The sequence below is a fragment of the Salmo salar genome, chromosome 22 (assembly GCF_965601325.2).
Source record: "Salmo salar chromosome 22, fSalSal1, whole genome shotgun sequence".
NCBI classification, from domain to species: Eukaryota; Metazoa; Chordata; class Actinopteri; order Salmoniformes; family Salmonidae; genus Salmo; species Salmo salar.
The window spans coordinates 49375001-49400650 of NC_138312.1; the positions used below are offsets into that span (position 1 = coordinate 49375001).

General features: G+C 43.4%; 1 protein-coding gene across 1 annotated transcript in view; it reads right to left on the minus strand.

Annotated features, from left to right (window-relative positions):
- The window catches only part of LOC106583616 (integrin alpha-5), an 83471-nt gene that overhangs the window by 21600 nt on the left and 36221 nt on the right, over nucleotides 1–25650 (minus strand). Inside the window, exons 11-17 of the mRNA XM_014168000.3 lie at nucleotides 7512–7564; nucleotides 6164–6375; nucleotides 5709–5900; nucleotides 5567–5612; nucleotides 5224–5337; nucleotides 3656–3711; nucleotides 1451–1611 (exon numbers count right to left, since the gene is read on the minus strand). Coding sequence (XP_014023475.3) covers nucleotides 1451–1611; nucleotides 3656–3711; nucleotides 5224–5337; nucleotides 5567–5612; nucleotides 5709–5900; nucleotides 6164–6375; nucleotides 7512–7564 — 834 coding nt within the window. The remainder of the gene's footprint in view (nucleotides 1–1450; nucleotides 1612–3655; nucleotides 3712–5223; nucleotides 5338–5566; nucleotides 5613–5708; nucleotides 5901–6163; nucleotides 6376–7511; nucleotides 7565–25650) is intronic.

The following is a 25650-nucleotide window of genomic DNA, read 5'->3' on the forward strand; positions in this document are numbered from 1 at the left end:
TTAGGAGGAACCCAGGGCCAACCGCACCAGCATATGGTCTCACAAGGGGTCTGAGGATCTCATCTCGGTACCTAATGGCAGTCAGGCTACCTCTGGCGAGCACATGGAGGGCTGTGCGGCCCCCCAAAGAAATGCCACCCCACACCATGACTGACCCACCACCAAACCGGTCATGCTGGAGGATGTTGCAGGCAGCAGAACGTTCTCCACGGCGTCTCCAGACTCTGTCACGTCTGTCACGTGCTCAGTGTGAACCTGCCAATCTTGGTGTTCTCTGGCAAATGTCAAACGTCCTGCACGGTGTTGGGCTGTAAGCACAACCCCCACCTGTGGACGTCGGGCCCTCATACCACCCTCATGGAGTCTGTTTCTGACCGTTTGAGCAGACACATGCACATTTGTGGCCTGCTGGAGGTCATTTTGCAGGGCTCTGGCAGTGCTTCTCCTGCTCCTCCTTGCACAAAGGCGGAGGTAGCGGTCCTGCTGCTGGGTTGTTCCCCTTCTACGGCCTCCTCCACGTCTCCTGATGTACTGGCCTGTCTCCTGGTAGCGCCTCCATGCTCTGGACACTACGCTGACAGACACAGCAAACCTTCTTGACACAGCTCGCATTGATGTGCCATCCTGGATGAGCTGCACTACCTGAGCCACTTGTGTGGGTTGTAGACTCCGTCTCATTCTACCACTAGAGTGAAAGCACCGCCAGCATTCAAAAGTGACCAAAACATCAGCCAGGAAGTATAGGAACTGAGAAGTGGTCTGTGGTCCCCACCTGTAGAACCAGTCCTTTATTGGGGGTGTCTTGCTAATTGCCTATCATTTCCATCTGTTGTCTATTCCATTTGCACAACAGCATGTGAAATGTATTGTCAATCAGTGTTGCTTCCTAAGTGGACAGTTTGATTTCACAGAAGTGTGATTGACTTGGAGTTACATTGTGTTGTTTAAGTGTTCCCTTAATTTTTTTGAGCAGTGTATAATCAAAAACAGATTAACTGTAAAAAGTAGCATTAAATGTTTCAGCCTGTTTCAAGTTACTGGTGTTTTGAAGGCTGGATTCCAAGAAACTAGCCAACATTTTAGTGCAAACTTTAGGTCCAGAGAGATTGGTCGGGAAGACCCACAGTTCATTGGATCAATGTTGTTTTTATAATCTGGGATTTTCTCAACATGTCTTTGAATAACTCGGTAACACTTTACTTAAAGCCGGCAGGTATAATGCTTTATAACTTGTTATAAGCATGACTGAGTCTTTAAAATTATAACAAGGCTTATAAGTCTCTTTATGTATCAATCAGCATTTCAAATGATTGTTATTTAGTCTATCATTATGAGATGATTATTAGACATTATTAAAAGGGGTCAAACATGCTCATGACAAGCATGCATTATAAGCTCTGCAGTTTAACAGCAACATCTCTCTGAGTGTTTGAAGTTTGAAGTGACTAACGCGCAGGTAGATGCGGGTGTCGTGACACGTTGGTCCTCCGTTGGCCATGGTGATGGTCTCCAGCAGGCTGGGCTGTTGGCTGTCTAGGAACAGAGTTCTCCTCTCTGATGACTCTCTCTGTTTCTGCTCCAGATGGTCCAACTGCACCTCCACCATAAAAACTGCACAACACATACACACACAACATGTCACAAAAACAAACCCCTTATAACATACTGTTTATTTAACCAGGTAAGTTGAGTGAGAACACATTCTCATTTACAGCAACAACCTGGGGAATAGTTGCAGGGAAGAGGAGGGGGGATGACTGAGCTAATTGGAAGCTGGGGATGATTACCGTAATTTCCGGACTATTAAGCGCACCTGAATATAAGCCGCACCCACTGAATCTTTTAAAAATTATTATTTTGAACATAAATAAGCCGCACATGTCTATAAGCCGCAGGTGCCTACCGGTACATTGAAACAAATTAACTTTACACAGGCTTTAACGAAACACAGCTTGTAACAAAAATAAATAGGCTTTAACGAACCACGGCTTGTAACAAAAATAAATAGGCTTTAACGAAACACGGCTTGTAACAAAAAATGTAAAATTAGCAATAAACAGTAGCCTACCAAGAAAGTCATTGGTCACCATCTTCCTTCTCCTGTGCACTGAAACCATCTCCTTCGGTGTCGGAGTTGAATAGCCTCAGAATTGCTTCATCCGATATTGGATCGTTTTCATTGTCGCTCTCGTCACTTTCATCCGGAGGCAAATCCCCCGCTGAGCCCTCTTCAACATGCAGCAGTCCAGCCTTTCGAAACCCGTTGATGATAGTGGATTTTTTGACAATGCGCCACGCTGTCAGGACCCACTGGCAGACTTGACCATAAGTTGCTCTTCGCATGCGGCCCGTTTTAGTGAAGGATTTCTCCCCACTTGTCATCCAAGCCTCCCGCTGAACACGGAGCGCCACCTTAAATGCACGATTTACACTGATGTCGAGTGGCTGCAAATACTTTGTTGTACCCCCAGGAATCAGGGTGACAAAATGACTACCGTAATCAGAATGATGGGAAGTTTGAGAGCGCTCGATTTAATCTAAACAGTAAACAAAAATAGTTGTTTGACCTTAACCCATTCGGCAATTTCATTGGTCTAATGAAAGCTTCATGCCGCCAAAAAAACTGAGCACGTCACAGAATGTGAAAGCGGGAAAAATCCATATATTAGCCGCGTCATTGTTTAAGCCGCGACGTTCAAAGCCTGGGAAAAAAGTTGCGGCTTATAGTCCGGAATTTATGGTTGGTGACTGTGATGGTATGAGGGCCAGATTGGGAATTTAGCCAGGACACCAGGGTTAACACCCCTACTCTTACGATAAGTGGCATAGGATCGTTAGTGATCATAGAGAGTCAGGACACCCGTTTAACATCCCATCTGAAAGACAGCACCCTACACAGGGCAATGCCCTGGGATATACAGAGAAAAGAGTGCCTCCTACTGGCCCTCCAACACCACTTCCAGCAGCATCTGGTTTCCCATCCAGGGACTGACCAGGACCAACCCTGCTTAGCATCAGAGCCAAGCCAGCAGTGGGATGCAGGAGTGGGATGCTGGGTGGTATGCTGCTGGCTAACTAAAGCAATTACATACACTGTTACTGTGCATACACTAACACAATACACACACACACACACACACACACACACACACACACACACACACACACACACACACACACACACACACACACACACTTGCAAATACCCATTCCTAAGTGCAGACACAAACACAATCACACACCCACACACATAAACACACGCACACGCACACAAACACAAACCTTGCAATGTTTCCCCTGTACTTACTCGATTGCCCTTTCATCTTAATCTTAACTGCTAAATTGACCACAGTGAGTTCAGGCATATTTGCGGCCACACCAAGGAAGATAATAAGGAACAGCTGTGTGGAGTCCTTACAAAAGAAAACACTAGTCATGTCTAGATGGGATACAGCTTTTGTCAAATTGACGTCAAAAGTTAATTTTTTTACATTTTAGCTAACCCTAACCCTTTTCCTAACCTTAACCTAATTCTCCTAACCTGCTAAGCTAATTCTCCTAACGTGCTCTGTAAGTTCCCCTAAACCTGCTACGAAAAGTCCGTTTTGACAAAAGCTGTATCCCTTGTAGACAAAACCGAAAACACTGGGCTCACCTAGATTAGCAGGGAGGTGCTTCCCATTGGCCGAGAGGCAGAAACTGAGGTTGACACTGAAGAGAGTGAAGACAGAGAGACAGTATTTACATGTATTAAGTAAATCCATGTAGAGCTCTAAAACATTCGGTGGTATATAACAGTATATAACCTCCGCCAACGAAAAAATTTATAAATAAACATTTGGTCACAAAAATGTTTTATGTAAGAAATCTCTCACAAGTCTCATGCTAAATAGCCTGGTTGCCAGTCTGTTTCTGTGTCTTGCCAAATCCTTGTGGTATGATCATGTTTGGCATGACAATGACAATGGAGTGGGGAAGAGCACAAACAGATCTGGGAACAGGCTACTTGCTAACCCACTGAATGTAAATGCATTCAGTCTTTGTACAGAACTGAAGCCCAGATCAACCTATCCCCCTTTAAAACAAATTGCTCAAACTTTACAAGGGGAGGTAAAAAAATGTGTGTGCGTTTGATTATTTTAGAGTGAGTGTATGCATATACAGAATCCATGTGCTGACATCTGTGCACGTGTGTGTATGTGTGTGGTCAATGGTCATCTGCCTGCGCAATGGTAAATGTGTGTGTGGGTGTGTCATCTCATGCATGCTGTGTCCTAGGCCGATGTTCCAAATAACATGTCATTCAAAGTGAATGGCAACCCGCTCCACCCTTTCCACTGTCCACCGCACCCCACCTCTACTACTCCCTCAGCCTTCCCAAGGCTCCCAGCAACCTAAGCGGTAATCAAGAAGACACAAACAACAAGCAACGTGTGCTGTACTAACAGCAGATATCAAGATAACAGCCACTAGGCTGGAATTTCAGTGAGACTAAAAGTGGTGAAGTGTTCCCTTTGCTTGGGCTCAGAATATAGACTGTCCTCAAACACTCATACTGGACCGGAGACTGGACAAGCTTGTCAAACATGGTGTCATTTGACATTCTCAAGTGGTGAATGCCAGACATTTTGTCCATTGACATGGTTTAAGAGTGGAAAATGTACTATATAATATGTCTTGGACTCAGTGTTGGGTCAATGCTTGAACACATTCACATCTATTTGAATTGATATTGTTGCTGAAGACAGTATCCCTCTTAGCAAGGTTGGTCTGAATGAGGCTATAGAAACCTCCTACTCAATAAACCTGGTGGCCAGAAACATGACAGCTTTAGACTACAGTACATTTGACATGTGTGTTGTGAAATCTGTGAATGTATTGTAATGTTTTTAAAATTGTATAACTGCCTTCATTTTGCTGGATCCCAGGAAGAGTAGCTGCTGCCTTGGCAGGAACTAATGGGGATCCATAATAAATACAAATACACTCTCCCTGTTGATGTCTGTCTGTCTGTCTGTCTGTCTGTCTGTCTGTCTGTCTGTCTGTCTGTCTGTCTGTCTGTCTGTCTGTCTGTCTGTCTGTCTGTCTGTCTGTCTGTCTGTCTGTCTGTCTGTCTGTCTAATACATCACAAAGATCTAGCTGCCTCAGTTAATTGATGGAATATCAGCAGTGTTTCAACCAATTAGATTCTTTTGAAAAGGAAAAGATATGTATCAACGTACCAAGACACAGAGATAGTCTCGTTCCCATTGGACACCATACAACTCTTCTCCTCTGAGTTGATCATGGTAGGTTGCACAGTAAGAGAAGCACTGGCATTGACAATAGGCCGAGCCCTGATAGAAAAATACCAACCAATTGGAAGACGTGATTACCTCGATTAAAAGCTTTGATTCCAATACAAAATTATAATTCAAATTACATAAAGGTCACATATAAAACAATGTTTTCAGATTGAGGTACATATTTAATGGAACAAATAAAATACAAATAAAGGGCTGTAATTGGTCAGCTAGCTTATTTGCAAGCACAATGAGCCAATCAAGTTCTGGTGAGAGCACATACCTGTACAGAACAGCCTTGTCAGCCCCAAAAGCACCTACGATGAGATCTGTACAAAGATGACACCAATATTAAACAGTAATAAGAAATTGTAAAAGGAAAAACAATTAAAAACAAACTGAACAATTGGACTCAAGAATTTTACCTGGGTACCCATTCTGGTCCAGATCTTTCTCTCCGCGGAGGGCATAGCCGAAACTGGCAGGAAAGGTGCCAGTGGCCCATTGGCCAGCTAGAGCCTGAGTGGGCGTGTCCTTCAGCCCACTGGCATGCCCGTTATAGATGAGGACCAATCCCTGTTGGTCGTCTCCTCCAAAGGGACAGCCAATTGCAATATCTAAGATAATCAACAGATAATCAACAAAGTTATGCCACCTCATAATGGCTAATCCCCACCCCCTCTGGCCTGAGTTTAGTTATGTTCTTGCATGAAAGATAATAACCCCGTAGACACCAAACGGGGGAAAAACTGACCAAAAAAAAGGGAGGGACTACCTTAACTTGTCCAATAACAAATTATCATTTTTGTTTTCCTTTGCGAAATGTTTTGCTACAGTGTTCCTTAATGAATATGACCCAAGCTTTTCCAGAGGTGCTCACCGTTGAAGCCGTCCTGGTTGAGGTCTCCCAGCGGGGCCAGGGAGCTGCCGAACCTCCCGAAGGCCTGGCTACCCCCCAAGGGGGGCAGGCTGGGCTCAAACAACAAGGGACGCCGCTGTAGGTACACATAGACACGGCCCACCTCCTCCCAACGCAGTCCATCAGACCCCCTCTGCATGAACATGGGAGCGCCCACCACCAGGTCATCCAGACTAAGGCCGGGGAGAGGGGGGTGGGGGGAGGGTAAGATTACTTTAGGTCCAATCCAAGGCCTCTAAAGTTGATGTTTATTAGTGTAGTAGGTGTGAAGGATGATGTTGGAGATTTACATTGTATCCCTCTATGGTGAGTCTTCCTGAGTCTCCTCACTATCATTCTAATAGGAGAGTGTCCTATCCCTCTATGATGAGTCTTCCTGAGTCTCCTCACTATCATTCTAATAGGAGAGTGTCCTATCCCTCTATGGTGAGTCTTCCTGAGTCTCCTCACTATCATTCTAATAGGAGAGTGTCCTATCCCTCTATGGTGAGTCTTCCTGAGTCTCCTCACTATCATTCTAATAGGAGAGTGTCCTATCCCTCTATGGTGAGTCTTCCTGAGTCTCCTCACTATCATTCTAATAGGAGAGTGTCCTATCCCTCTATGGTGAGTCTTCCTGAGTCTCCTCACTATCATTCTAATAGGAGAGTGTCCTATCCCTCTATGGTGAGTCTTCCTGAGTCTCCTCACTATCATTCTAATAGGAGAGTGTCCTATCCCTCTATGGTGAGTCTTCCTGAGTCTCCTCACTATCATTCTAATAGGAGAGTGTCCTATCCCTCTATGGTGAGTCTTCCTGAGTCTCCTCACTATCATTCTAATAGGAGAGTGTCCTATCCCTCTATGGTGAGTCTTCCTGAGTCTCCTGACTATCATTCTAATAGGAGAGTGTCCTATCCCTCTATGGTGAGTCTTCCTGAGTCTCCTCACTATCATTCTAATAGGAGAGTGGATGTGAGAGTGGCCAATGGAGAACCGGAAGTGTGGGAGTAGCTACTGTATGACAGGGAATTTGTATGACTCATGAGAGAGTGAGGAAATGCATGACCATGAGAACTTCGGAAATACTGTATTTCACCTCTCTTTCCAACCCTGCATCTCTCTCTCTCCCTCCCTCCCTCCCTCCCTCCCTCCCTCCCTCCCTCCCTCCCTCCCTCCCTCCCTCCCTCAAGCTGCCTGTCCAAGTCTGTCTGTCTGTCCAAGTCTTGTCATACCTGCCTTCTCTATGCTCACTTAGTCTCTCTCTCTCTCTCTCTCTCTCTCTCTCTCTCTTCTTTCTCCCCTTCTCTCCATCCGCTAACTCACTTACCCATCGTTGTTGATGTCGGTGGCTGCCACTGCGTAGCCGAAATAGGACCCCATCTGGAAGACATTAGAGCAGACAGAGTTAGCCTGTCATCACACCGTGGGGCATAGTATCTCTTTCTTTCTCCTTCATTCTCTCTTTTGATCATTTTCTCTCAAATATCCCCTCTAACCAAGAAGCTTTCCTCTCTCTATTCGTCTCTATTTTTATTTGTCTCTCTCTCTCTCTCTCCCTCCCCCCTCTCTCATATCCCCTCGCCCCAGAAGCCTTCCTCTCTCCTCTCTTTTTTCTCTAAGCTCAGTACCAGAGCTTCTGTAAGCTACATGAGAGGTAGAAGAGGATAGCTAAGCGTTTGGAGGAGGTGGGGAACTCAAGCTGCTATAGGTGTCTCAGCGAGAGAGAGAGAGAGAGAGAGAGAGAGAGAGAGAGAGAGAGAGAGAGAGAGAGAGAGAGAGGGTGGGTCACTCAGCGTTGTTATCTTTGACGATTTTATATTATGCCGTAAATGACGGAGTATTGTCAAGATTTTAATATTACAGCTATTTTCCTCTGGTGAATGACTTCACCACACTGATAGACAACGTGCAGGATGGGGTTCTTCTATGTCCTTCAGAGTTAGTGATGTTAGAACTATAGTAGTGTAGCTACCTTAGTCTGGACTACACAGAGAATTCCCTGCAGTATACTCTAACCAACATCGCTGCAGTATACTCTAACCAACATGAGGCAGTATACTCTAACCAACATCCCTGCAGTATACTCTAACCAACATGAGGCAGTATACTCTAACCAAAATGAGGCAGTATACTCTAACCAAAATGAGGCAGTATACTCTAACCAACATCCCTGCAGTATACTCTAACCAACATCCCTGCAGTATACTCTAACCAACATCCCTGCAGTATACTCTAACCAACATCCCTGCAGTATACTCTAACCAACATCCCTGCAGTATACTCTAACCAACATCCCTGCAGTATACTCTAACCAACATCCCTGCAGTATACTCTAACCAACATGAGGCAGTATACTCTAACCAACAACCCTGCAGTATACTCTAACCAACATCCCTGCAGTATACTCTAACCAACATCCCTGCAGTATACTCTAACCAACATGAGGCAGTATACTCTAACCAACATCCCTGCAGTATACTATAACCAACATCCCTGCAGTATACTCTAACCAACATCCCTGCAGTATACTCTAACCAACATGAGGCAGTATACTCTAACCAACATCCCTGCAGTATACTATAACCAACAACCCTGCAGTATACTCTAACCAACATCCCTGCAGTATACTCTAACCAACATCACTGCAGTATACTCTAACCAACAACCCTGCAGTATACTCTAACCAACAACCCTGCAGTATACTCTAACCAACAACCCTGCAGTATACTCTAACCAACAACCCTGCAGTATACTCTAAACCAACATCCCTGCAGTATACTATAACCAACATCCCTGCAGTATACTCTAACCAACAACCCTGCAGTATACTCTAACCAACATCCCTGCAGTATACTCTAACCAACATCCCTGCAGTATACTCTAACCAACAACCCTGCAGTATACTCTAACCAACATCCCTGCAGTATACTCTAACCAACATCCCTGCAGTATACTCTAACCAACATCCCTGCAGTATACTCTAACCAACATCCCTGCAGTATACTCTAACCAGCATCCCTGCAGTATACTCTAACCAACATCCCTGCAGTATACTCTAACCAACATGATGCAGTATACTCTAACCAAAATGAGGCAGTATACTCTAAACAAAATGAGGCAGTATACTCTAACCAAAATGAGGCAGTATACTCTAACCAACATCCCTGCAGTATACTCTAACCAACATGAGGCAGTATACTCTAACCAACATCCCTGCAGTATACTCTAACCAACCTCCCTGCAGTATATTCTAACCAACATCCCTGCAGTATACTCTAACCAAAATGAGGCAGTATACTCTAACCAACATCCCTGCAGTATACTCTAACAAACATGAGGCAGTATACTCTAACCAACAACCCTGCAGTATACTCTAACCAACATCCCTGCAGTATACTCTAACCAACATCCCTACAGTATACTCTAACCAACAAACCTGCAGTATACTCTAACCAACATGAGGCAGTATACTCTAACCAACATCCCTACAGTATACTCTAACCAACAACCCTGCAGTATACTCTAACCAACATCCCTGCAGTATACTCTAACCAACATCCCTACAGTATACTCTAACCAACATCCCTGCAGTATACTCTAACCAACATCCCTACAGTATACTCTAACCAACATCCCTGCAGTATACTCTAACCAACATCCCTGCAGTATACTCTAACCAACATCGCTGCAGTATACTCTAACCAACATGAGGCAGTATACTCTAACCAACATCCCTGCAGTATACTCTAACCAACATGAGGCAGTATACTCTAACCAACATCCCTGCAGTATACTCTAACCAACATCCCTGCAGTATACTCTAACCAACATGAGGCAGTATACTCTAAACAACAACCCTGCAGTATACTCTAACCAACATCCCTGCAGTATACTCTAACCAAAATCCCTGCAGTATACTCTATCCAACATGAGGCAGTATACTCTAACCAACAGCCCTGCAGTATACTATAACCAACATCCCTGCAGTATACTCTAACCAACATCCCTGCAGTATACTCTAACCAACATCCCTGCAGTATACTTTAACCAACATCCCTGCAGTATACTCTAACCAACAACCCTGCAGTATACTCTAACCAACAACCCTGCAGTATACTCTAACCAACAACCCTGCAGTATACTCTAACCAAAATCCCTGCAGTATACTATAACCAACATCCCTGCAGTATACTCTAACCAACAACCCTGCAGTATACTCTAAACAACATCCCTGCAGTATACTCTAACCAACATCCCTGCAGTATACTCTAACCAACATCCCTGCAGTATACTCTACCCAACATCCCTGCAGTATACTCTAACCAGCATCCCTGCAGTATACTCTAACCAGCATCCCTGCAGTATACTCTAACCAACATGATGCAGTATACTCTAACCAAAATGAGGCAGTATACTCTAACCAAAATGAGGCAGTATACTCTAACCAAAATGAGGCAGTATACTCTAACCAAAATGAGGCAGTATACTCTAACCAACATCCCTGCAGTATACTCTAACCAACATGAGGCAGTATACTCTAACCAACATCCCTGCAGTATACTCTAACCAACATTCCTGCAGTATACTCTAACCAATGTCCCTGCAGTATACTCTAACCAAAATGAGGCAGTATACTCTAACCAACAACCCTGCAGTATACTCTAACCAACATCCCTGCAGTATACTCTAACCAAAATGAGGCAGTATACTCTAACCAAAATGAGGCAGTATACTCTAAACAAAATGAGACAGTATACTCTAACCAACATCCCTGCAGTATACTCTAACCAACATCCCTGCAGTATACTCTAACCAACATGAGGCAGTATACTCTAACCAACATCCCTGCAGTATACTCTAACCAACATCCCTGCAGTATACTCTAACCAACATCCCTGCAGTATACTCTAACCAACATGAGGCAGTATACTCTAACCAACAACCCTGCAGTATACTCTAACCAACATCCCTGCAGTATACTCTAACCAACATGAGGCAGTATACTCTAACCAACATCCCTGCAGTATACTATAACCAACATCCCTGCAGTATACTCTAACCAACATCCCTGCAGTATACTCTAACCAACATGAGGCAGTATACTCTAACCAACATCCCTGCAGTATACTATCACCAACAACCCTGCAGTATACTCTAACCAACATCCCTGCAGTATACTCTAACCAACAACCCTGCAGTATACTCTAACCAACAACCTTGCAGTATACTCTAACCAACAACCCTGCAGTATACTCTAAACCAACATCCCTGCAGTATACTATAACCAACATCCCTGCAGTATACTCTAACCAACAACCCTGCAGTATACTCTAACCAACATCCCTGCAGTATACTCTAACCAACATCCCTGCAGTATACTCTAACCAACAACCCTGCAGTATACTCTAACCAACATCCCTGCAGTATACTCTAACCAACATCCCTGCAGTATACTCTAACCAACATCCCTGCAGTATACTCTAACCAACATCCCTGCAGTATACTCTAACCAGCATCCCTGCAGTATACTCTAACCAACATCCCTGCAGTATACTCTAACCAACATGATGCAGTATACTCTAACCAAAATGAGGCAGTATACTCTAACCAAAATGAGGCAGTATACTCTAACCAAAATGAGGCAGTATACTCTAACCAAAATGAGGCAGTATACTCTAACCAACATCCCTGCAGTATACTCTAACCAACATGAGGCAGTATACTCTAACCAACATCCCTGCAGTATACTCTAACCAACCTCCCTGCAGTATATTCTAACCAACATCCCTGCAGTATACTCTAACCAAAATGAGGCAGTATACTCTAACCAACAACCCTGCAGTATACTCTAACCAACATCCCTGCAGTATACTCTAACCAACATCCCTGCAGTATACTCTAACCAACATGAGGCAGTATACTCTAACCAACAACCCTGCAGTATACTCTAACCAACATCCCTGCAGTATACTCTAACCAACATCCCTACAGTATACTCTAACCAACAAACCTGCAGTATACTCTAACCAACATGAGGCAGTATACTCTAACCAACATCCCCACAGTATACTCTAACCAACAACCCTGCAGTATACTCTAACCAACATCCCTGCAGTATACTCTAACCAACATCCCTACAGTATACTCTAACCAACATCCCTGCAGTATACTCTAACCAACATCCCTGCAGTATACTCTAACCAACATCGATGCAGTATACTCTAACCAACATGAGGCAGTATACTCTAACCAACATCCCTGCAGTATACTCTAACCAACATGAGGCAGTATACTCTAACCAAAATGAGGCAGTATACTCTAACCAAAATGAGGCAGTATACTCTAACCAAAATGAGGCAGTATACTCTAACCAAAATGAGACAGTATACTCTAACCAACATCCCTGCAGTATACTCTAACCAACATCCCTGCAGTATACTCTAACCAACATGGGCAGCCCCCCCGCAGTATACTCTAACCAACATCCCTGCAGTATACTCTAACCAACATGAGGCAGTATACTCTAACCAACAACCCTGCAGTATACTCTAACCAACATCCCTGCAGTATACTCTAACCAAAATCCCTGCAGTATACTCTATCCAACATGAGGCAGTATACTCTAACCAACATCCCTGCAGTATACTATAACCAACATCCCTGCAGTATACTCTAAGCAACATCCCTGCAGTATACTCTAACCAACATGAGGCAGTATACTCTAACCAACAACCCTGCAGTATACTCAAACCAACATCCCTGCAGTATACTCTAACCAACATCCCTGCAGTATACTCTAACCAACATCCCTGCAGTATACTTTAACCAACATCCCTGCAGTATACTCTAACCAACAACCCTGCAGTATACTCTAACCAACAACCCTGCAGTATACTCTAACCAACAACCCTGCAGTATACTCTAACCAACATCCCTGCAGTATACTATAACCAACATCCCTGCAGTATACTCTAACCAACAACCCTGCAGTATACTCTAACCAACATCCCTGCAGTATACTCTAACCAACATCCCTGCAGTATACTCTAACCAACATCCCTGCAGTATACTCTAACCAACATCCCTGCAGTATACTCTAACCAGCATCCCTGCAGTATACTCTAACCAGCATCCCTGCAGTATACTCTAACCAACATCCCTGCAGTATACTCTAACCAACATGATGCAGTATACTCTAACCAAAATGAGGCAGTATACTCTAACCAAAATGAGGCAGTATACTCTAACCAAAATGAGGCAGTATACTCTAACCAAAATGAGGCAGTATACTCTAACCAACATCCCTGCAGTATACTCTAACCAACATGAGGCAGTATACTCTAACCAACATCCCTGCAGTATACTCTAACCAACATCCCTGCAGTATACTCTAACCAACATCCCTGCAGTATACTCTAACCAAAATGAGGCAGTATACTCTAACCAACAACCCTGCAGTATACTCTAACCAACATCCCTGCAGTATACTCTAACCAACATCCCTGCAGTATACTCTAACCAACATGAGGCAGTATACTCTAACCAACAACCCTGCAGTATACTCTAACCAACAACCCTGCAGTATACTCTAACCAACATCCCTGCAGTATACTCTAACCAACATCCCTACAGTATACTCTAACCAACATCCCTGCAGTATACTCTAACCAACAAACCTGCAGTATACTCTAACCAACATGAGGCAGTATACTCTAACCAACATCCCTACAGTATACTCTAACCAACAACCCTGCAGTATACTCTAACCAACATCCCTGCAGTATACTCTAACCAACATCCCTGCAGTATACTCTAACCAACATCCCTGCAGTATACTCTAACCAACATCCCTGCAGTATACTCTAACCAACATCGCTGCAGTATACTCTAACCAACATGAGGCAGTATACTCTAACCAACATCCCTGCAGTATACTCTAACCAACAACCCTGCAGTATACTCTAACCACCAACCCTGCAGTATACTCTAACCAACATCCCTGCAGTATACTCTAACCAACATCCCTGCAGTATACTCTAACCAACATCCCTGCAGTATACTCTAACCAGCATCCCTGCAGTATACTCTAACCAGCATCCCTGCAGTATACTCTAACCAACATCCCTGCAGTATACTCTAACCAACATGATGCAGTATACTCTAACCAACATGAGGCAGTATACTCTAACCAACATCCCTGCAGTATACTCTAACCAACATGAGGCAGTATAATCTAACCAACATCCCTGCAGTATACTCTAACCAACATCCCTGCAGTATACTCTAACCAACATCCCTGCAGTATACTCTAACCAAAATGAGGCAGTATACTCTAACCAACAACCCTGCAGTATACTCTAACCAACATCCCTGCAGTATACTCTAACCAACATCCCTGCAGTATACTCTAACCAACATGAGGCAGTATACTCTAACCAACAACCCTGCAGTATACTCTAACCAACAACCCTGCAGTATACTCTAACCAACATCCCTGCAGTATACTCTAACCAACATCCCTACAGTATACTCTAACCGACATCCCTGCAGTATACTCTAACCAACAAACCTGCAGTATACTCTAACCAACATGAGGCAGTATACTCTAACCAACATCCCTACAGTATACTCTAACCAACAACCCTGCAGTATACTCTAACCAACATCCCTGCAGTATACTCTAACCAACATCCCTGCAGTATACTCTAACCAACATCCCTGCAGTATACTCTAACCAACATCCCTGCAGTATACTCTAACCAACATCGCTGCAGTATACTCTAACCAACATGAGGCAGTATACTCTAACCAACATCCCTGCAGTATACTCTAACCAACATGAGGCAGTATACTCTAACCAAAATGAGGCAGTATACTCTAACCAAAATGAGGCAGTATACTCTAACCAAAATGAGACAGTATACTCTAACCAACATCCCTGCAGTATACTCTAACCAACATCCCTGCAGTATACTCTAACCAAAATGAGGCAGTATACTCTAACCAACATCCCTGCAGTATACTCTAACCAACATCCCTGCAGTATACTCTAACCAACATGAGGCAGTATACTCTAACCAACAACCCTGCAGTATACTCTAACCAACATCCCTGCAGTATACTCTAACCAAAATCCCTGCAGTATACTCTATCCAACATGAGGCAGTATACTCTAACCAACATCCCTGCTTATACTCTAACCAACATGAGGCAGTATACTCTAACCAACAACCCTGCAGTATACTCTAACCAACAACCCTGCAGTATACTCTAATCAACATCCCTGCAGTATACTCTAACCAACATCCCTACAGTATACTCTAACCAACATCCCTGCAGTATACTCTAACCAACAAACCTGCAGTATATTCTAACCAACATGAGGCAGTATACTCTAACCAACATCCCTACAGTATACTCTAACCAACAACCCTGCAGTATACTCTAACCAACATCCCTGCAGTATACTCTAACCAACATCCCTACAGTATACTCTAACCAACATCCCTGCAGTATACTCTAACCAACATCCCTGCAGTATACTCTAACCAACATCGCTGCAGTATACTCTAACCAACATGAGGCAGTATACTCTAACCAACATCCCTGCAGTATACTCTAACCAACGTGAGGCAGTATACTCTAACCAAAATGAGGCAGTATACTCTAACCAAAATGAGGCAGTATACTCTAACCAAAATGAGACAGTATACTCTAACCAACATCCCTGCAGTATACTCTAACCAACATCCCTGCAGTATACTCTAACCAACATGAGGCAGTATACTCTAACCAACATCCCTGCAGTATACTCTAACCAACAACCCTGCAGTATACTCTAACCACCAACCCTGCAGTATACTCTAACCAACATCCCTGCAGTATACTCTAACCAACATCCCTGCAGTATACTCTAACCAACATCCCTGCAGTATACTCTAACCAACATCCCTGCAGTATACTCTAACCAGCATCCCTGCAGTATACTCTAACCAACATCCCTGCAGTATACTCTAACCAACATGATGCGCCCCCTGGGCAGTATACTCTAACCAACATCCCTGCAGTATACTCTAACCAACATGAGGCAGTATACTCTAACCAACATCCCTGCAGTATACTCTAACCAACATCCCTGCAGTATACTCTAACCAACATCCCTGCAGTATACTCTAACCAACATCCCTGCAGTATACTCTAACCAACATCCCTGCAGTATACTCTAACCAACATGACCCGGCAGTATACTCTAACCAACAACCCTGCAGTATACTCTAACCAACAACCCTGCAGTATACTCTAACCAACAACCCTGCAGTATACTCTAACCAACATCCCTGCAGTATACTATAACCAACATCCCTGCAGTATACTCTAACCAACAACCCTGCAGTATACTCTAACCAACATCCCTGCAGTATACTCTAACCAACATCCCTGCAGTATACTCTAACCAACAACCCTGCAGTATACTCTAACCAACATCCCTGCAGTATACTCTAACCAACATCCCTGCAGTATACTCTAACCAACATCCCTGCAGTATACTCTAACCAACATCCCTGCAGTATACTCTAACCAGCATCCCTGCAGTATACTCTAACCAACATCCCTGCAGTATACTCTAACCAACATCCCTGCAGTATACTCTAACCAACATGAGGCAGTATACTCTAACCAAAATGAGGCTAGTATACTCTAACCAAAATGAGGCAGTATACTCTAACCAAAATGGCAGCCCCCCCCGCAGTATACTCTAACCAACATCCCTGCAGTATACTCTAACCAACATGGGCAGCCCCCCCGCAGTATACTCTAACCAACATCCCTGCAGTATACTCTAACCCAGAGGCGACCTCCCCCCTGCAGTATACTCTAACCAACATCCCTGCAGTACCTCCACCTGCGTAACCACCAACATGAGGCGCCCCCCCCGCCCACCCGGGCGTATACTCTAACCAACAACCCTGCAGTATACTCTAACCCAACCCGCGACTCCCTCCCGCAGTACCTCCCACCCTCGTAACCACCACATCCCTGCAGTATACTCTAACCAACATGAGGCAGTATACTCTAACCAACAACCCTGCAGTATACTCTAACCAACATCCCTGCAGTATACTCAAACCAACATCCCTACAGTATACTCTAACCAACATCCCTGCAGTATACTCTAACCAACATCCCTGCAGTATACTCTAACCAACATCCCTGCAGTATACTCTAACCAACATCCCTACAGTATACGCTAAACAACATCCCTGCAGTATACTCTAACCAACATGATGCAGTATACCATTACCAAAATGAGGCAGTATACTCTAACCAAAATGAGGCAGTATACTCAAACCAAAATGAGCCAGTATACTCTAACCAACATCCCTGCAGTATACTCTAACCAACATGAGGCAGTATACTCTAACCAACATCCCTGCAGTATACTCTAACCAACATCCCTGCAGTATACTCTAACCAACATCCCTGCAGTATACTTTAACCAAAATGAGGCAGTATACTCTAACCAACAACCCTGCAGTATACTCTAACCAACATCCCTGCAGTATACTCTAACCAACATCCCTGCAGTATACTCTAACCAACATGAGGCAGTATACTCTAACCAACAACCCTGCAGTATACTCTAACCAACATCCCTGCAGTATACTCTAACCAACATCCCTACAGTATACTCTAACCAACAAACCTGCAGTATACTCTAACCAACATGAGGCAGTATACTCTAACCAACATCCCTACAGTATACTCTAACCAACAACCCTGCAGTATACTCTAACCAACATCCCTACAGTATACTCTAACCAACATCCCTGCAGTATATTCTAACCAACATCCCTGCAGTATACTCTAACCAACATCGCTGCAGTATACTCTAACCAACATGAGGCAGTATACTCTAACCAACATCCCTGCAGTATACTCTAACGAACATGAGGCAGTATACTCTAACCAACATCCCTACAGTATACTCTAACCAACAACCCTGCAGTATACTCTAACCAACATCCCTGCAGTATACTCTAACCAACATCCCTACAGTATACTCTAACCAACATCCCTGCAGTATACTCTAACCAACATCCCTGCAGTATACTCTAACCAACATCGCTGCAGTATACTCTAACCAACAAGAGGCAGTATACTCTAACCAACATCCCTGCAGTATACTCTAACCAACATGAGGCAGTATACTCTAACCAAAATGAGGCAGTATACTCTAACCAAAATGAGGCAGTATACTCTAACCAAAATGAGACAGTATACTCTAACCAACATCCCTGCAGTATACTCTAACCAACATCCCTGCAGTATACTCTAACCAAAATGAGGCAGTATACTCTAACCAACATCCCTGCAGTATACTCTAACCAACATCCCTACAGTATACTCTAACCGACATCCCTGCAGTATACTCTAACCAACAAACCTGCAGTATACTCTAACCAACATGAGGCAGTATACTCTAACCAACATCCCTACAGTATACTCTAACCAACAACCCTGCAGTATACTCTAACCAACATCCCTGCAGTATACTCTAACCAACATCCCTGCAGTATACTCTAACCAACATCCCTGCAGTATACTCTAACCAACATCCCTGCAGTATACTCTAACCAACATCGCTGCAGTATACTCTAACCAACATGAGGCAGTATACTCTAACCAAAATGAGGCAGTATACTCTAACCAAAATGAGGCAGTATACTCTAACCAAAATGAGGCAGTATACTCTAACCAAAATGAGACAGTATACTCTAACCAACATCCCTGCAGTATACTCTAACCAACATCCCTGCAGTATACTCTAACCAAAATGAGGCAGTATACTCTAACCAACATCCCTGCAGTATACTCTAACCAACATCCCTGCAGTATACTCTAACCAACATGAGGCAGTATACTCTAACCAACAACCCTGCAGTATACTCTAACCAACATCCCTGCAGTATACTCTAACCAAAATCCCTGCAGTATACTCTATCCAACATGAGGCAGTATACTCTAACCAACATCCCTGCTTATACTCTAACCAACATGAGGCAGTATACTCTAACCAACATCCCTGCAGTATACTCTAACCAACAACCCTGCAGTATACTCTAATCAACATCCCTGCAGTATACTCTAACCAACATCCCTACAGTATACTCTAACCAACATCCCTGCAGTATACTCTAACCAACAAACCTGCAGTATATTCTAACCAACATGAGGCAGTATACTCTAACCAACATCCCTACAGTATACTCTAACCAACAACCCTGCAGTATACTCTAACCAACATCCCTGCAGTATACTCTAACCCAACATCCCTGCAGTATACTCTAACCAACATCCCTGCAGTATACTCTAACCAACATCGCTGCAGTATACTCTAACCAACATGAGGCAGTATACTCTAACCAACATCCCTGCAGTATACTCTAACCAACATGAGGCAGTATACTCTAACCAAAATGAGGCAGTATACTCTAACCAAAATGAGGCAGTATACTCTAACCAAAATGAGACAGTATACTCTAACCAACATCCCTGCAGTATACTCTAACCAACATCCCTGCAGTATACTCTAACCAACATGAGGCAGTATACTCTAACCAACAACCCTGCAGTATACTCTAACCAACATCCCTGCAGTATACTCTAACCAAAATCCCTGCAGTATACTCTATCCAACATGAGGCAGTATACTCTAACCAACATCCCTGCAGTATACTATAACCAACATCCCTGCAGTATACTCTAACCAACATCCCTGCAGTATACTCTAACCAACATGAGGCAGTATACTCTAACCAACATCCCTGCAGTATACTCTAACCAACAACCCTGCAGTATACTCTAACCAACATCCCTGCAGTATACTCTAACCAACATCCCTGCAGTATACTCTAACCAACATCCCTGCAGTATACTCTAACCAACAACCCTGCAGTATACTCTAACCAACAACCCTGCAGTATACTCTAACCAACAACCCTGCAGTATACTCTAACCAACATCCCTGCAGTATACTATAACCAACATCCCTGCAGTATACTCTAACCAACAACCCTGCAGTATACTCTAACCAACAACCCTGCAGTATACTCTAACCAACATCCCTGCAGTATACTCTAACCAACAACCCTGCAGTATACTCTAACCAACATCCCTGCAGTATACTCTAACCAACATCCCTGCAGTATACTCTAACCAACATCCCTGCAGTATACTCTAACCAACATGAGGCAGTATACTCTAACCAACATCCCTGCAGTATACTCTAACCAACATCCCTGCAGTATACTCTAACCAACATCCCTGCAGTATACTTTAACCAAAATGAGGCAGTATACTCTAACCAACAACCCTGCAGTATACTCTAACCAACATCCCTGCAGTATACTCTAACCAACATCCCTGCAGTATACTCTAACCAACATGAGGCAGTATACTCTAACCAACAACCCTGCAGTATACTCTAACCAACATCCCTGCAGTATACTCTAACCAACATCCCTACAGTATACTCTAACCAACAAACCTGCAGTATACTCTAACCAACATGAGGCAGTATACTCTAACCAACATCCCTACAGTATACTCTAACCAACAACCCTGCAGTATACTCTAACCAACATCCCTACAGTATACTCTAACCAACATCCCTGCAGTATATTCTAACCAACATCCCTGCAGTATACTCTAACCAACATCGCTGCAGTATACTCTAACCAACATGAGGCAGTATACTCTAACCAACATCCCTGCAGTATACTCTAACGAACATGAGGCAGTATACTCTAACCAACATCCCTACAGTATACTCTAACCAACAACCCTGCAGTATACTCTAACCAACATCCCTGCAGTATACTCTAACCAACATCCCTACAGTATACTCTAACCAACATCCCTGCAGTATACTCTAACCAACATCCCTGCAGTATACTCTAACCAACATCGCTGCAGTATACTCTAACCAACAAGAGGCAGTATACTCTAACCAACATCCCTGCAGTATACTCTAACCAACATGAGGCAGTATACTCTAACCAAAATGAGGCAGTATACTCTAACCAAAATGAGGCAGTATACTCTAACCAAAATGAGACAGTATACTCTAACCAACATCCCTGCAGTATACTCTAACCAACATCCCTGCAGTATACTCTAACCAAAATGAGGCAGTATACTCTAACCAACATCCCTGCAGTATACTCTAACCAACATCCCTACAGTATACTCTAACCGACATCCCTGCAGTATACTCTAACCAACAAACCTGCAGTATACTCTAACCAACATGAGGCAGTATACTCTAACCAACATCCCTACAGTATACTCTAACCAACAACCCTGCAGTATACTCTAACCAACATCCCTGCAGTATACTCTAACCAACATCCCTGCAGTATACTCTAACCAACATCCCTGCAGTATACTCTAACCAACATCCCTGCAGTATACTCTAACCAACATCGCTGCAGTATACTCTAACCAACATGAGGCAGTATACTCTAACCAAAATGAGGCAGTATACTCTAACCAAAATGAGGCAGTATACTCTAACCAAAATGAGGCAGTATACTCTAACCAAAATGAGACAGTATACTCTAACCAACATCCCTGCAGTATACTCTAACCAACATCCCTGCAGTATACTCTAACCAAAATGAGGCAGTATACTCTAACCAACATCCCTGCAGTATACTCTAACCAACATCCCTGCAGTATACTCTAACCAACATGAGGCAGTATACTCTAACCAACAACCCTGCAGTATACTCTAACCAACATCCCTGCAGTATACTCTAACCAAAATCCCTGCAGTATACTCTATCCAACATGAGGCAGTATACTCTAACCAACATCCCTGCTTATACTCTAACCAACATGAGGCAGTATACTCTAACCAACAACCCTGCAGTATACTCTAACCAACAACCCTGCAGTATACTCTAATCAACATCCCTGCAGTATACTCTAACCAACATCCCTACAGTATACTCTAACCAACATCCCTGCAGTATACTCTAACCAACAAACCTGCAGTATATTCTAACCAACATGAGGCAGTATACTCTAACCAACATCCCTACAGTATACTCTAACCAACAACCCTGCAGTATACTCTAACCAACATCCCTGCAGTATACTCTAACCAACATCCCTACAGTATACTCTAACCAACATCCCTGCAGTATACTCTAACCAACATCCCTGCAGTATACTCTAACCAACATCGCTGCAGTATACTCTAACCAACATGAGGCAGTATACTCTAACCAACATCCCTGCAGTATACTCTAACCAACATGAGGCAGTATACTCTAACCAAAATGAGGCAGTATACTCTAACCAAAATGAGGCAGTATACTCTAACCAAAATGAGACAGTATACTCTAACCAACATCCCTGCAGTATACTCTAACCAACATCCCTGCAGTATACTCTAACCAACATGAGGCAGTATACTCTAACCAACAACCCTGCAGTATACTCTAACCAACATCCCTGCAGTATACTCTAACCAAAATCCCTGCAGTATACTCTATCCAACATGAGGCAGTATACTCTAACCAACATCCCTGCAGTATACTATAACCAACATCCCTGCAGTATACTCTAACCAACATCCCTGCAGTATACTCTAACCAACATGAGGCAGTATACTCTAACCAACATCCCTGCAGTATACTCTAACCAACAACCCTGCAGTATACTCTAACCAACATCCCTGCAGTATACTCTAACCAACATCCCTGCAGTATACTCTAACCAACATCCCTGCAGTATACTCTAACCAACAACCCTGCAGTATACTCTAACCAACAACCCTGCAGTATACTCTAACCAACAACCCTGCAGTATACTCTAACCAACAACCCTGCAGTATCACTCTAACCAACATCCCTGCAGTATACTCTAACCAACATCCCTGCAGTATACTCTAACCAACAACCCTCCAGTATACTCTAACCAACATCCCTGCAGTATACTCTAACCAACATGAGGCAGTATACTCTAACCAACAACCCTGCAGTATACTCTAACCAACATCCCTGCAGTATACTCTAACCAACATCCCTGCAGTATACTCTAACCAACATCCCTGCAGTATACTCTAACCAACATCCCTGCAGTATACTCTAACCAACATCCCTGCAGTATACTCTAACCAACATCCCTGCAGTATACTCTAACCAACATCCCTGCAGTATACTCTAACCAACATGATGCAGTATACCATTACCAAAATGAGGCAGTATACTCTAACCAAAATGAGGCAGTATACTCAAACCAAAATGAGCCAGTATACTCTAACCAACATCCCTGCAGTATACTCTAACCAACATGAGGCAGTATACTCTAACCAACATCCCTGCAGTATACTCTAACCAACATCCCTGCAGTATACTCTAACCAACATCCCTGCAGTATACTTTAACCAAAATGAGGCAGTATACTCTAACCAACAACCCTGCAGTATACTCTAACCAACATCCCTGCAGTATACTCTAACCAACATCCCTGCAGTATACTCTAACCAACATGAGGCAGTATACTCTAACCAACAACCCTGCAGTATACTCTAACCAACATCCCTGCAGTATACTCTAACCAACATCCCTACAGTATACTCTAACCAACAAACCTGCAGTATACTCTAACCAACATGAGGCAGTATACTCTAACCAACATCCCTACAGTATACTCTAACCAACAACCCTGCAGTATACTCTAACCAACATCCCTACAGTATACTCTAACCAACATCCCTGCAGTATATTCTAACCAACATCCCTGCAGTATACTCTAACCAACATCGCTGCAGTATACTCTAACCAACATGAGGCAGTATACTCTAACCAACATCCCTGCAGTATACTCTAACGAACATGAGGCAGTATACTCTAACCAACATCCCTACAGTATACTCTAACCAACAACCCTGCAGTATACTCTAACCAACATCCCTGCAGTATACTCTAACCAACATCCCTACAGTATACTCTAACCAACATCCCTGCAGTATACTCTAACCAACATCCCTGCAGTATACTCTAACCAACATCGCTGCAGTATACTCTAACCAACAAGAGGCAGTATACTCTAACCAACATCCCTGCAGTATACTCTAACCAACATGAGGCAGTATACTCTAACCAAAATGAGGCAGTATACTCTAACCAAAATGAGGCAGTATACTCTAACCAAAATGAGACAGTATACTCTAACCAACATCCCTGCAGTATACTCTAACCAACATCCCTGCAGTATACTCTAACCAAAATGAGGCAGTATACTCTAACCAACATCCCTGCAGTATACTCTAACCAACATCCCTACAGTATACTCTAACCGACATCCCTGCAGTATACTCTAACCAACAAACCTGCAGTATACTCTAACCAACATGAGGCAGTATACTCTAACCAACATCCCTACAGTATACTCTAACCAACAACCCTGCAGTATACTCTAACCAACATCCCTGCAGTATACTCTAACCAACATCCCTGCAGTATACTCTAACCAACATCCCTGCAGTATACTCTAACCAACATCCCTGCAGTATACTCTAACCAACATCGCTGCAGTATACTCTAACCAACATGAGGCAGTATACTCTAACCAAAATGAGGCAGTATACTCTAACCAAAATGAGGCAGTATACTCTAACCAAAATGAGGCAGTATACTCTAACCAAAATGAGACAGTATACTCTAACCAACATCCCTGCAGTATACTCTAACCAACATCCCTGCAGTATACTCTAACCAAAATGAGGCAGTATACTCTAACCAACATCCCTGCAGTATACTCTAACCAACATCCCTGCAGTATACTCTAACCAACATGAGGCAGTATACTCTAACCAACAACCCTGCAGTATACTCTAACCAACATCCCTGCAGTATACTCTAACCAAAATCCCTGCAGTATACTCTATCCAACATGAGGCAGTATACTCTAACCAACATCCCTGCTTATACTCTAACCAACATGAGGCAGTATACTCTAACCAACAACCCTGCAGTATACTCTAACCAACAACCCTGCAGTATACTCTAATCAACATCCCTGCAGTATACTCTAACCAACATCCCTACAGTATACTCTAACCAACATCCCTGCAGTATACTCTAACCAACAAACCTGCAGTATATTCTAACCAACATGAGGCAGTATACTCTAACCAACATCCCTACAGTATACTCTAACCAACAACCCTGCAGTATACTCTAACCAACATCCCTGCAGTATACTCTAACCAACATCCCTACAGTATACTCTAACCAACATCCCTGCAGTATACTCTAACCAACATCCCTGCAGTATACTCTAACCAACATCGCTGCAGTATACTCTAACCAACATGAGGCAGTATACTCTAACCAACATCCCTGCAGTATACTCTAACCAACATGAGGCAGTATACTCTAACCAAAATGAGG